The 14,912-nt window shown below is 38.1% G+C and overlaps 1 protein-coding gene across 1 annotated transcript; it reads right to left on the reverse strand.

Moving 5' to 3' along the window:
- Positions 1-246: 246 nt before the first annotated feature.
- LOC143542150 (uncharacterized) lies at positions 247-942 on the reverse strand. The gene has a single exon (XM_077034811.1). The coding sequence runs from the start codon at positions 940-942 to the stop codon at positions 247-249; it is 696 nt and encodes a 231-aa protein (XP_076890926.1).
- Positions 943-14,912: the final 13,970 nt, after the last annotated feature.

Consider the following 14,912-nt stretch of genomic DNA (forward strand, 5'->3'; position numbering starts at 1 on the left):
CGGGTAACGATTCTTAATGGGCAGTTTGTTGAGTTTGCGATAATCAATACACATGCGAAACGTACCATCCTTCTTCTTCACAAATAAAACAGGTGCGCCCCAAGGAGAAGAACTTGGGCAAATAAAACCCTTGTCCGAGAGTTCTTTCAGTTGATTAGAGAGTTCTTGCATTTTAGGCGGTGCAAGACGATGGGGTGCTTTAGCAACGGGATTTTCTCCAAGTACAAGGCCATTACGAAATTCGACTTAACGAATAGGAGAGAGTCCCGCAACGTCATCAGGAAAGAAGTCGGGAAAAACACGCACAACCAGGATATCTTGAATCTTCTTCTTAACCTCATACTTTTCCACCACAAGCGCTAAGAAAGCAACGTACTTCTTACGTAGGTAACATTGAGCTTGAAAACATGACATGAGATTAAGCTTAGAAGTAGGCACACTACCAAAAACTTTAAAAATACGACCATCTTTGAGAGTTACACGAAGAAATTTCTCGAAACATGCAACCTTGTCATGATTTAGAGTTAACCATTTCATTCCAACAATAACGTCAAAACTACCCATTTGAATAGGAATAAAATCGATACGGAACTTGACCTTATTAGGAGTTAAAACACAATCTCGAATAACCGAATCAATACTAATAGAGTTCCCATTCGCTACTTCTATGGTAAAAGGCTTAGATAACCTATCCCAAGGCTTATCAATAATATACGCAAAATCCAAAGAAATAAAACTCTTATCAACACCAGTATCAAACAACACCGAAGCAGAATGATCATTAATAGAGAACGTACCATTCACCACATTGCTGGAATTTTGAGCTTGTTTCACATTCTTCATAAAAGCACGACCATTAGAACCTTGAGGTGTTTGAGCAGCTTGGTTGGTTGGAGGAGCTTGGATTGAGGGGGATTGAACAGTTGCTTGAGGAGGAGCCATGAGCTGAGTGACTTGAGGGGTATATGTGTGAGGTGCAAAACTTTGTGGGATCGGAGGTTGGTAGGTTTGAACTTGGTAAGCTTGGCTAGTGTAGTAAGGTGCGGGTATGACTTAGGCTTGGTAAGCATGGGTGGCATAGTAAGGTGTAGGCATAACTTGGGCTTGATGGGTATGGGTTAGCTAAGGGAACATGCTGCAAAGATGACTAGGATCACCACAATTGTAGCAAGCTCGAGTGTTAGAAGCACCGGGTTGAGCATATGGGTTAGTACCGGGTCTAGGAGTAGGCTGAGCAGACCATTGCGGAACGGTTTGTGTACTAGGCGGAGCACGAAAAGTGTTAGCAAGATGATCGTAACGATTTCATTTAGCGCAAAGATGGCAAGGGAATTGAGCCAGATGATGGCGGTTACATATGGAGCACAACAGGTGGGGTCCGGTATAGGTCTCTTGTTCAGAGCACTTTGGTTTTGGGGTTGATTTTTTGCTTGGTTAGCCACATAGTTTTGGTGATTAGTTTTACGTTTGTGGTTGTTGGTGTCGTTCTTGTGGTAGCGGTGAGAGTTGTTGTTTTGGGTAGGTTTGGGTTCAGCTTTGGCATTGGTTGAGGACTCGGCTTTGGTTTTGTTGGCAGAAGGTTTGGAATCCTTTCGGGACAAGGTTCCATCCCTAACATGGTCATCGGCTAACTAATCAGCAAGGGTTGTAGCTTCTTCAATGGAGAGAGGATGTCGACTGACCACAACATCACGAAAAATCATGGGCAGTCCCCGGATGTGCTTACGAATACCGTGAGACATGGGTGTCACAAGATGGGGTACTAGCAGGCTAAGTTCCTTGAAACAATTCGAGTAAGTCGAGTTATCACCACCAATCTGTTTGAGTTCCCAAAACTCCGTCTCTAGCCTTTGCAGTTCATGCTCGGGATAAAACTCCTTCTTCATAGCCTCCTTGAGTTCATCCTAAGGCATAGTTATAGCAATTTCAATGCCTTGGAGGGCCTTGAAAGTGTCCACCACGTGAGAGCTCGCTCTTCAAAGAAAATCAAGGTGAACTTAGTCCGCTTTTCGTCTGGACATTCACAATGGGTAAAGATGGTCTCCATTCTCTCGAATCACCGGAGAAGTTTAGCGGCGATTTCCTCTCCAAGATACGGTGGTGGCTTAGCACTAGTAAAGTTCTTGTAGTGAAAGTTGCTCGGGGCAGCTGAAGTAGCAAAACCATTCAAGTTGAGACTCTAGATGCGAGTCAGGATTGAAGGCATAGCAGCAGCAAATTCTTTGGTGATCCTAGCAGCCAGACGGTGATCATGAGCATGCGATACACGACGTTGATTACCACGAGGCTTCTTAGTGAAAACATTCAACGAGGACCAAAGGTGAAATTTTAAGAGATGATGGGTAAGTTGTATAAATGAGTCATTGTGAGATAATGAGGAAATGTTATAAAATCGTGTTAGTGACTTGTCATGACTTGAGAATGAGTTCTGATTTAAAATAATGTGACTAATTTTAGTGATATTTAAATAAAAAACCATTTTTTAGTAAAATCAAAAAATTAAAATGTTATTGGGTGGGGCTTTCCATGGTAGCTTGAGAACCCAAATTAAATAATGAAGCATATGCAATGAGTTGGCCTCCTATGAGCTTTCCATGACAATTTGAATGGCCCAATTAAATAATGCAATTTAAATTTTATAGCCCCAACTAAATGACGCAATATAAATTTTGTGAATTGGCCTCCCATGAGCTATCCATGGAAATTTAAATGGCCTAATTAAATAACACAACTTAAATTTTTTGAATTGGGTCACTCATGAGCGTTCCATGGCATTTTAACGGCCCAATTAAAATAACAAGTAACAAGCAATGAGTTGGTCGGCCCATATGGCATTTTAACTAACCTAACTAAATAACGAATTATCAAATCAATGGAGTTGGTTGGCCTATGAGTGTTACTTGGCATTTTAACTGACCCAACTAAATATCGAATTAATGAATCCAAATACGAGTAGTTGGAGTATCTCGTGAATCATAATGGATGATACTTCCAACCAAATATCAAATCAAAACGGGTTGAGAAATGGATAGTTGGAGTGTCCATGGATTGCCATGGATTTTTTCACCCAACTAGGCTTTTTAAAATAATTAAAAATAAAATATTGCGAATTAGCCACAAAATACCGTGAATTCAGTTTTATAAAAGGAATGCAACCGTTTAACTTGTCACGCTGACCATTTAAATTTCCGGTCGTATGACATTTGTTCTGCTTTGGCCTATAGGTTCGAGTACTGTGGTCAGGTTATCCTCCAGGAAATGAATAGTGTCTTACTTTGGTTCTTGGAACTGTTTTTGCCAAGGCCCGACTCACAGTTCTCTCTTCCTTACAATTACTACCGAGCATGTCATACTCCCATGCTTTAAGGTGCGGGAGTAAAATAAAACAAAGGAATTCTTAAGGAATTTCCCAAAATAAAAGGCAATCTACTAAAGATAAAAGAATTTAAAAAAATATATTGAAGAATTGGTGTGTGTACACAATAAACAAAATATAATAAATAGATAACTTAATTAAGCTGTGAACAAATAATAAGCACATAAGGCAGTCAGATAAGCACATATAGGGTCCTAAGCATATTTTTAGGACATTTCTAACGACCTATCTTAAAACCTTCGGCTCTGATACCAATATGTCACACCCAACCTATAGCAGAAACACAGGAGTGCGAACTGATTGTTCACAGCTCAAAAGGTACTATCATAAACTAAAAATATGACAATATCTATTAAATTCATTCATTTCAAATTAAAGTGCGCAGATATTCAAACATGGAAAAAGCAATCCAAAACAAATAAATTATCCCAAACAAAATAGAAAGATATATAGTCTTCATTATGTTTCCTAAGGTCTTTCTAGGCATTCTTCACGTCAAACTTCAAGTCAACTGGTAACCTACATATGTGTAGAAAATAAAGTAGATTTTGTCAACATTAGGCTGAGTGAGAATATCACCAGTTTTCATGATACAATAATATATGCAAATAAGCAAAACGAAATAAATGCGATAATAAACAGTCAAAGCGTGAGCAATTAATGTGTCAATTGATCATTGTTATGCGAGCGAGCGTTGACTACTGTGACAGTCGTATGATCATACTATAATGTGATTATGATGGACCTCTCCTAATGAGATAAAATAAACACATAAACAAGTAACAAATAGCATTTGATCGATTACACACAATATTGCATTTGCTAGTTTTTGTATATAATCTAAAAGTAAGTATTAGTACGTATGCCCCCAAAACTTATTAAAATCAGTCAAATAGAGGGGAATGATAAATCTCACCTTATTGCTTAGGTGAGTGAACAAAAATAAGAGTAAAAGTGAGGTACATCGACTAGACCTGAAAGTTTGAGACAAATAACTATTTTAAAACCAAGAACATTGTCGTCGGAATCGTTCCAAACGGATGTCTAGAATCCGAACAACGAGTCGGAAGTTGAGTTTTGGTCTGTTACCTTAAAATCTCGAAACAAAAATAAAATTCTTCTGGACCGAAAGTTGGTTCCAACCAGAATTATAAGAAATTGATTAGTTAAAGTTATTGAACAAAATACCCTTACACGGGTTTAAGTCAAATTGACCCATCAATACCCCTAAATCTTAGAAGTGGATTGAGGGTTGTTGGCAAATGAGTAATAATGAACAATTCATCAGTAAACAACTTACCTGGATAATGCTTGAGTTGATGGGAAATCGGAGTCAAAGGTTAGAAAATCATCAAAGTCAAACCGTAGCTTGAAATCTTCGAGTAATAAAGCAAAAACGAGAGTGAAAACTTTGTTTTAATAGATGTGACGGCTGGTAGAGTAGTATTCAATAACATTCTAGGGTTAGGAGTTGTGGTTTGTTTATATAGTTAGTATATCAACTTGTAGAATAAGAAACCGACTTGTTTTGGTAAACAAATAGCATATTAATAATGAAATCGGGTCTCGTAATCTTCGATATATCGATGGAATTACAGAGATTCAACCTTGACACTTTTCAATGTCAGATTAAATAACTTGTGGCTCAAAACTTTCGTGATTTAGGGTTGTTAAGAGAAAGATTTAGCATTAAACGAGAACCGAACCCAAAATTGGCTGATCTGGGTCTGTTCGCACCGAATGACGGATTAGACCTTCCTCCTTCGCGCCGCGCGAAGGAGGGTTGTCTACCAGACTTTGATGTTTGGCAGTTTTAGCCCCCGAAGTCCCAAAAATGCATTTTTAAGCCATTTTAAGCGATTTTAAGAGTTTCTAAGGGCTATTTGGCACAATTTGTAACATTTTGGATTTTCAAACCCGTATTCGTCTGTGTATAACCCAACCCGGAAACACTTTTAGATCGTTATTATTCATCAAGAAATTAATATTTATAAGTATTAAAGATTACAAGTTCTGTTTAGGCCCTTATACTTTATATATTGTTAAAACTCTTAAACTATGCATAAAAGATTTATTAAATGTCCAAATAACAAACTTCAAGGACCAATATCGTCAAAAACCAAAATTCACCTACTTGCACCCGGGGCACCCTGTGACGGGGCTGCCCTCACTTGGCCACGTAGCGCTATGGGGTACCTGCACCAGATCGTTAAATCGATTTCGTTTCTAAACTCGTTTAAGGTATAAAATCTTGTATATTAAGCATTATTGAGTGAATTAAGGTCCAAGTAATCATAATATAACTAAAATAAAATTCCTAATTCATTTTCCCCTAATCAAGATCATATCTTTTAGTATATTTCATTGATTCTTTCCTTAAATCGCATATACTTGCTTAAATAGGCCAAAACGCCTATAATTAGTTCGGTTTAGCTATTCCTATATAAACACATCATAATTCCCTACTGTAAACTTTAATCTAACCCTAATACACCTCCTCCAGCCATCACTAGCCATTGTCATCTCGCAAACCCTTCGGTTTTCGAATGTTCGTTGAAGATACAAGACTTGTTCGTTGACTTTGCTTGCTTTAGGACGTTTGACTTCCGTTTCTCGTCAATCCTTTCACTTTCTGGGTAAGTTATAAACTGTAAAATCGTTCATACATATTCCCTAGTCAATAACCTTCAATCAATTTCGGTGGTTGAAGGGTGTTGAGTGGTCAATTGCTTTAAAGCCCGATAAAGGGTAAAACAATCAACAAGTTTGACTTTATGTTTTCTCACACTTCTGGTCGGATTCAACATTCGTTCCAGAAGACTTTTATTCTCATGGCTACTGCTCAAAACCCGACTTCTGAATCACTGTTCGGATTCTGGTCAGTACCAGCTCGCTTAAACGTTTAATTCAACATAACTAGAGTTCTACTCATTCGTTTGGATTGATTCCATCGGCATTAAGTTCGTTTTTATTTATAGTTTCATATCACAAAGTTTCAGGTTCTGATCAGTTATCTCGTTTGACGCGTATTGGATGACTCGCTTATCTATTGACTCGTTTATGTTTAATTATACTCACTTGCCTTTAATCTAAGGTGAGTTTTATCATTCCCCTATTTTACTTGATTTTCACAAATGTTTTGGGGACATATGTGTATATCATACTATATATATACTTATATATACATATATATATCAAAAATAGCAAACGTGTATTGTGTGTGATTAATCAAATCTACTTGTTATGTGCTTATTTGTCTTTGTATGCAATCGTTTGACATATCCCCTTGGAGAGGGTTCTCATTGACCACCGCCCGATTCGCTTGGCAACGGTCTTATTCTCATTATTTGCTCACAGTTGATTTACCGGCGTCTGATTCGCTTGGCAATGGTTTAGTCGACAACTTGTTTGCTTATGGTTTGATTTCATTACCGTATTTAATACGTTTTGCTTATTTATTATATTAACACTATTTTTTTGTGTCAAAACTTGGTGATAAACTCACTCAACATGTTTGTTGACAAAACTCCATTTTCTACGCATATGCAGGTTGCCTGAGTTAAATGATGGACACTTGGAAAGACCTTAGGATTATAATAAAGACATACATGGATTTAGACTTGTTGTATTTATTTGTTTGAATTATTTGGTTGTATTTGATTATTGTGTGTATTATTTGAACAAAATAATTAATTAGATATTATCATTTATATTTATGATAGTATCTTCGAGCTATGAGCAATCGGATCACGCCCCGGCATTTCCGTCTTATGTTGCGGTGTGACACAATTGAAAGTTAAGGAATATTAAACTAAGTCAAACCCAATTAATTTACCAATAATTGCATAATTTTATTGATAAGAAAGATCCTAATACATTCCTGAATCGGGTAAACAAATACGAATATGGAAAAATCAAAATGTTACAGGGCGCGGGTTCGACTCCCCCTCGCTCGGTTTTTGGTGTTTTTTTAAAAAAAAACCCATTTTCTTGTTATATGTATTCTTATTAGATATCTATAAGGTTAAATTAATATTATTCTAACAAAAACTGAACCATTAAACCCCCTGAGACCCGGTTTTTATTTAATTAACCCTTAAACACATTATGTATGTATGTATGTATGTATGTATGTATCTCTTAACAAATAAACAAAAAAAGGAGCTAATACATTGTTACCACGCTCGCTTAACGAGCTGAACTATATTATATGTTCAAAACAAATTTTCGTTTAACTTACCCATTAATATACATAATACTTATTTATTTTGCAATAATAACAACAATAATATTAATAATAACCATAATAATTATGATAACTAAACTAATAATGTTAATTTGAGTTAAAACCTTATCGAATTATAAATCCGTCATAAGTCTTGTTATTATTTCATTTATAACTAATTAGTATTATCATTAACAACTAGGAACTTTTGTCGACGTGTCCCGAAGAGCTCAACCGTTTCAATCCCAATTTTTGTCGCCGCCTCGTCTCGTTAATTCACTCGTTAAGGTGAGTAATCACAACCCCCATTTTTACCGTTTTTACATTTTTGGGGGTGTTATGAGTTCACAAATTAAATAGTTTATAATTTTCACTAGAATTCCACTATTTGCGTAGCTATGCAATTACTCAATTAGTTGATACATGCGAATGTGACAATTCGTTTATTTTGAGTTATGGTTGTTGATATCTCATCCTCATCCTCATTAGTATGATTATACGGCACCGGTGTAACTCGACCCGTTTGGGACGAGGGAAATGACCCTTTTATATTATTGTTGTATTACTTGTTGTAGTTCATATTTTCGCAAGGAATTGTCATTTTCAATATTATTATGTACAAAAATCGTGATTACTTGCTCAGTTTTTATGTTGACAAAATGTATTTTTTCACGCATGACGCATGTAGTTATATGGGATGAGCAAAAGAATAAAGAATAGATTGGACCTTAGGTTGCATGATGACTACAGATTGATTTTTATTTTAATATTTGAATGTAATGTTATTTTCTTTGAGACAATGTTTATGCTTTGTGCACTTGATATATGAAATGAAATAATTTAGATACTTTCACATGTAATTATTATAGTGTCTTTTGATTTATGATATAAATTATGTCGCGCCCCGGCATGTTCAGCCATAGGTTGGGGCGTGACAGATTGGTATCAGATTCGAAGGCTATAAGATAGGTGGTTAGATGTAACGACCTAGTAGCATGCTTAGGGTCCCTATACGCGTTCCTATACGTGCACCCTACTTGTTTAACTTTTTGTACATAGCTTAACATATTTGAATTTTTTATAATATACAAATGTACACAAAAGCACACACTTATTCCGAGACTATACCTCACCCTGAAAATCATTTTCAAAATTCTAGGACGATTTTTAATCGAGAAATTCCTTAACAAATCCCACCTTTTTACTCCCCTCTCGTTAGGGATGATTTGTGTGAAGGATATGTAGTAACTAGAAGGGGGACATACTGGTTCACAATTGGTTAGCATTCGTGAATCCACCCTCCTCCAATGGTTCGAACAGATAAAAAGTGTGTTCCTCCATTTTGAGTGTCCAGAAGATAAAAAGATCACCTACGCCTCAAGCGTCTTCAAACTGAGTGCCCTCACCTGGTGGAATGGTGAGAAACATTCTCTGGGGGCAGAGGTTGCCATGACCTTGTCATGGGAAGATCTCAACCAGCTCACGCTCAAAACGTTTTGCCGAATCCAGAAATTGGAATACGAGTTTTGGAACTTAATTCAAGAATGTGGTGATAATTACATCTCGGGTTTGCCTATGCAAATTAAAGATTCAGTCCTGAGCCATGACCCAAAGATTCTTCATACTGCCATCACCCTAGCCAGTACCATCACCGAAAACCACGTTAAGACCGGGACATTGACGCGAAAAAATTAAAAGAGGTCCAATAATAAGCCCACAGAGAGCCCATTAAAGAGTGCAAGCCCGAACCCTCAAAGCCCGAATCCTCCAAGCACAACAAAAACAACTCTTCTCACTACCGCAACAACAAAAAAAATCCCAACTCACAAAACTATCTCTTAGCCCAACTGCAAGCCCAACAAGCCGCTACAAACAAGAAGCCCTACACCGGCCCACACCCGTATTGCAACACTTGCCAACGTAACCATCCAACCCAATCCACCTGTCGGGTGTGAACCAATTACCATTGGTTCAGCCACCTTACTCAATATTGACGAGAAGCACCTCATGTACAAGCTGCTCCACCATGGTTCACATAATCAAACAAAACCAACCGAGCCATACTCCATGCTCCAATTATCACTCCCGTTAGGGCTTGTTACAATTGCAGTGACCCAAATCATCTCTGCAATGCGTGTCTTCGAATTGCTCAAGCCCACCAAGCCTATGTCGCACCCCTACCCTACTACACCCCCAAGCCTATCAAGTCCAAGCTTAGAAACCCCAAGTACCCCAACTCACGGCTCCTAAAACTCCTCAAGTCCAACCCATGATTAAGCAAGCTCCAACCTCTCAAGCCTCAACTTCCCAAGCCCAATCACTTCAAGGAAATCAAGGGCGAACTTTCACTATCAACACCCCTCAAGCCCGAAACTCAAATATGCGATGAACGGTACGTTTCTAGTTAATAAGCACCATGCTTCGGTATCACTTGATTCAAGAGCCTATAGGAGCTTTATTTCCTTTTATTTTGAATACATACTTTATGTGCCCCGTAGTAAACTATCTAAGCCCTTCTTGGTAGAGATAGCTTACGGTAGTTCGATCACTATTGACTCCGTTATCCGTAATTGAACGATCACACTTAATGGCAAAAAGTTCTCTGTCGACTTTATCATGTGCAAATGGGTAGCTTTGACGTCATCATTGGCATGGATTGGCTCTCTCTCCACCGTGCCAAAATTATATGTTTCGAAAAGCTCATTCGAATTCCTATCGATAGGGGGGCGGGATTCTAAATGTTACCAGAGAAAGACCTATCTCAAAGCTAAACCTCATGTCGTGCCTCGAAGCCCAACGTTACTTACGAAAGAAGTATGTCGCCTTTTTAGCTCATGTCACCACAAAAGCCCATGAAAAAAAAAGAAACTTTTAGACATCCTGATTTTCCATGACTTTCCCGAAGTCTTTCCCGATGATGTCTTCGGACTCCCTCCCGTACATCAAGTGGAGTTCCGTATTGACCTCAGGCCTGGAGCAAACCCCGTAGCCAAAGGACCTTGCCCTCTTGCACCTTTCGAAATGTAAGAACTCTCCAACCAAATCCAAGAACTCATGGACAAGGGTTTCATTCGCCCGAGTTCGTCTCCATGGGGTGCACCTATATAGTTTGTCAAGAAGAAAGACGGTACTCTTTGTATGTGTATCGATTACCTCGAGCACAAAAAGCTTACTATAAAAAACGTTATCCCCTTCCGTGTATCGATGATCTTTTTGATCAACTCCAAGGAGCCGCATGTTTCTCCAAGATTGATCTCCGTTCGAGTTATCACCAACATCCGTGTCCACGAATATGAAATACCCAAGACCGCCATTCGTACTCGTAATGGTTACTTTGAGTTCCGAGTTATGCCTTTGGGTTAACCAATGCTCCTGCGGTTTTCATGGAACTTATGAATCGTGTTTATAAACCATACGTCGAAAAGAACACACCGACTCGATTAACCAGAAGGCCTGTTAAATATCCCGGCAGAATCAGGATATCCAACGAGTGGGAACGAAGAAATGTAAACAGCAAACACAAAACAATAATAGATAATCAATAAAGGCTCATTTAAAGACAAAGATTCACTGTATTAAATATATCATTAATGGAACAGTGAAAGGAATGTCTAGGGTTTCATGTGTGACAGCGGCGACGGCTATACGAGGAAACAAAATAGAATATTCTTTTGGAATGTTTCTCGTATTCTGTGTGTGCCAACCTGTAAATCCGTGTCACAAATGGAATCCGAGGACCCCTATTTATAGACCTTGACATTCCTTCAAGAAGTTACTAACCATTACATAATGAAATACAAAATAATACAAGTGTTGAGTCCTCGAGCAAGGTAATAATCCTGCTCGAGCAAACTCACTATGCTAGGTATGCTCGATGAGTGTCCTCGAGCATATTTTACTTAGAATATCTTCAATGAAGATATTCCCTTCCAGCAGACTTCATCCCTCTTGACTAGTCCATGCTTTGCTCAAACTAGTCCATCGAGCAAGCTCATTCTTCTTGATGTCTTCAGCTTTTCTTATTCGGTAATCTTTAGCATGCTCGGATGTAAATCTTGCTCGGGAACTGAACTGTGCTCGAAGTCCTTGCTTTGATCAAGTGACATCTTCTTATTGCATCCATGCTTGTCCCCATGTGCTCGATCATCCTGTGCTCGTAACACTTGGTTAAAACTTGTATGATCAAGCTGTTTGCTCGATTGGCAATCCATGCTCGATAGAAGAATACTCTTGCTCGTTGAAGTGTAGCTTGCTCGAAGCCTTAACACTTAGAAGAATTAACCATTTAAGGTTCTGAAGACCTTGCTCAAAGTATTAAAACCATGCTCGATCGTCTAGGCTTACTCGAAGTCCATACTTAGCCGGTTTCTGAGGAGGTTGAGAAGATTCCAATCTTCCTTATCATAAATCCGACCCAACAATCTCCCCCTAGATTGGAACAAGCTCAGATGCACCATAACATACCTGCATAGAGTTACACATGTATCAGACACTAAAAATATATATTTTAAGAACATTTCATTTCATTACATAAGTAGGAATTCTGCCTCTTGGGCATTACAAATTAAAGTTTTCCACATCAAGTACAAATTAACTAAAAATTACAAGATAAACAGAAAGAAAAATTAATCATCGTCTATCCCTTTTCTGCTATCTTCTCCTCCTGCTCTCTGTGTTAGATCTTTCCTTCATTCTCTTGACAAAGGCAACCTTCTGTTTGATTATATCAAGCTCTACGGCCTCAGAGGAGTCATATGGAAATTTAGCAGTAATCAAGTCTTGAAGGTCCTGTGGATGCATAAATTTGAGATCTTCATCATGTCTTATCACTGCAATGGGTATGCCAGACTCATTTCTCAATGTGATTGAATCATTGTACTGATTGTACGTTATGTAAGTGATTCTCCCAAATTGTTGCACCACTGAGTTTGGTTCCTGCATCACTTCTCTCATGGCTAAGCACTCTTTTAATTTTTTCCTTTTACCATGCGAGCTACTAGCTTGAGACTTTCCTTTCTTTATCTCAAAGAGTGAGAGTTCATAGATATGCACTTCATTTATCCTTTTGTTTCTTTTCTCTCTCTCTTTCTGTCTGGCTTCATATCTCTCTCTTCTTCTGTTGCAAGAATGGGAATCCCCTTTCTGCTTGTTTTTTTAAAAATTTTGAGAGCTCATTTCTTTGTTGACCTGATGGTTGACTTCTGATTTGATTGTCATACAATGTCAATTCAGCCATCTTGGTTAATTGTTCTTTTGTAAAACTTCTCAAGTCATCTCTAAAAATGATGAGATGTTCTTCTTTATCTTCGGTAATAACCCTCAAGGTCTTGGATCGCTTATCGAAGAAAAGATGTGTGGGCAGATTTTGATTTCTTGGTGGCACGGGCCTCACACTCTCAGACCTTGGGGTTTGGCTCGAGCTCCCTTGTTGAGTTTTCTTCAATTTGTCGAGCCCTTCTTCTTCATACCATCTTTTTATCGTTTCATCAGTCTGTACCAGCAGTCTTGACATTCTAACCCCTTTCTTGTGAAGAACACTCATCATCTCTGCTCTTACTTCCTCTTCTACTCTCTTCCTATCTTCTTGACGTTTTCTCTGGGTTTCCATATATAAATTTTGCTCTCTGTTTTATATGTTGATTAGTTGGTCATGAGGCATGTTTTCAAACTGTTCTTCAGTCATTCCCTTTTCCATTACAATTTGCTTCAAGGTTTGTACCCTTTTGGGGTCTTCGAACCATTTTCTCACTTCTTCTTCTTTCTTTTTAGCTTCATCTCTTTCTCTCTGTAGCCTCATCTTTAACTCCTGTTCTCTCTCAAATCTTTCTCAACTCGCCTGATCTTTGTGAGAGTCCTTTATCTGTTGAATTCTTCTTTTCAATTCTTCATGAGAAGGTTTATCAAATAATTATAACTGTAGCCGTACAGTTGAAGAAATTTGATATCTTTATGTTTAGCTTTTAAAAGTTCATAATCTGCTTCATCACCGGCTTTCTTTTCCGTTCTCTTTTTACTGCTGTCAGACTCCTTTAACTCCTTTTTTTCCCTCTTCCTCTTCTTTGACACTTTTTTCACATAGTCATATATGTCATCCACCAGAGCCCTTTTGTAGAGTCTGTCTATTTCATCAAATGTTTGCATGTTAAGGAATGCAGGCTTGTGACCAGCCTTCATTAACAACTCTCTTTTAGACTTCCTTAATCTCCACCCTTCAACTTCTTTTGCCATTTGTTCTTTTGTTAGTCTTTGAAGGTACTTAATGTCATATTCCAAGCTGATCAGATAATCTCTGTCTTCATTTTCCATTTCAACATCCTTTGATTCCTCATCATCTTCGTTCTCAACTTCTAAATCAACTGTTTCTTTAAGATTGTGGAGAGCCTCAATCATTGGTTCTTCATTTCTTTCAGATTGAGCCCTCCTTCTTTCTTCCAGTTTTTCCAATCTTACTTTGTACACCATTTTCTTTACGGATTTTTGTCTTTTAGGTTTGGGTGTCTCAATTTCAGCTGTATCTTTTCGCTTCAAAGATGGTTAAGATGGAGTGTGAGTGTCGGGTTATGTTACTTCAGCTTCTGGTCCTTCTAGTATGATTTCTTCATCAACTGATTCAGATGACTTAGGATTTTTTGGTTAATGGTCATCTTTATCATAAACTTCTTCTATAATTGGTTCAGATGTGTCTGTTAAAAGGAGTTGGCTCTTCTTCCATTGTTCTTGTCTGTGTTCTCCCTGAGCTCTCCTAGCTGCAGCCACAGTTTCCGGACTGAACTCATCAGGATGTAGAAGGATGTCAAAGTGTGTTCTGAGCATAACTAGCTGAGCAATGAACTTGACGTATACATTCCATGGCATCCTTGGTTCATCATTCTTTTCAGGTTCTTCTCTTAATCCCAGTCCAGTTATTGGTTCATTGTTATTTTCCATTTCAATGTTTACAGGTTCAGTTTCAGGCAGTTCAGTTTCATTCACTATAGGCTCTTCATGTTCACTTGTTACTGGATCTATAGTCGCTGTGTGCTCTTGTTCATCAATATTCATGTTTACTCTTAGAGCATCCAGTTTGGCCTTAATTGCCTCATCTGCCTCTTTCAACCTCCTCTCATCCTCCGTTTCTCTCTCCTTCATGTTTATTAGTGCTTCAAGCACTTCTTGAGGTATTTCTTCCTCCACTTCTCTCTCCAAAGACTCCAAATCTTCATTTATTAGTCTCGTGGAAGTCTTTACAGATTCAGCTTCTGCAACATCAGGATCAATCACATTTTCCTTGTGCAGTATATCATCATATTGAACTTTATGTTACGGCAGGGG

This window comes from Bidens hawaiensis, unplaced genomic scaffold, assembly GCF_021521415.1.
Source record: "Bidens hawaiensis isolate Kalapana, Puna unplaced genomic scaffold, B.hawaiensis_p1.1 tig00012785_1, whole genome shotgun sequence".
NCBI classification, from domain to species: domain Eukaryota; kingdom Viridiplantae; phylum Streptophyta; class Magnoliopsida; order Asterales; family Asteraceae; genus Bidens; species Bidens hawaiensis.

Excerpts from the sequence above, each read along its gene's own strand:
- LOC143542150 (XM_077034811.1), bottom strand. The coding sequence starts at position 942 with ATGGCTCCTCCTCAAGCAACTGTTCAATCCCCCTCAATCCAAGCTCCT.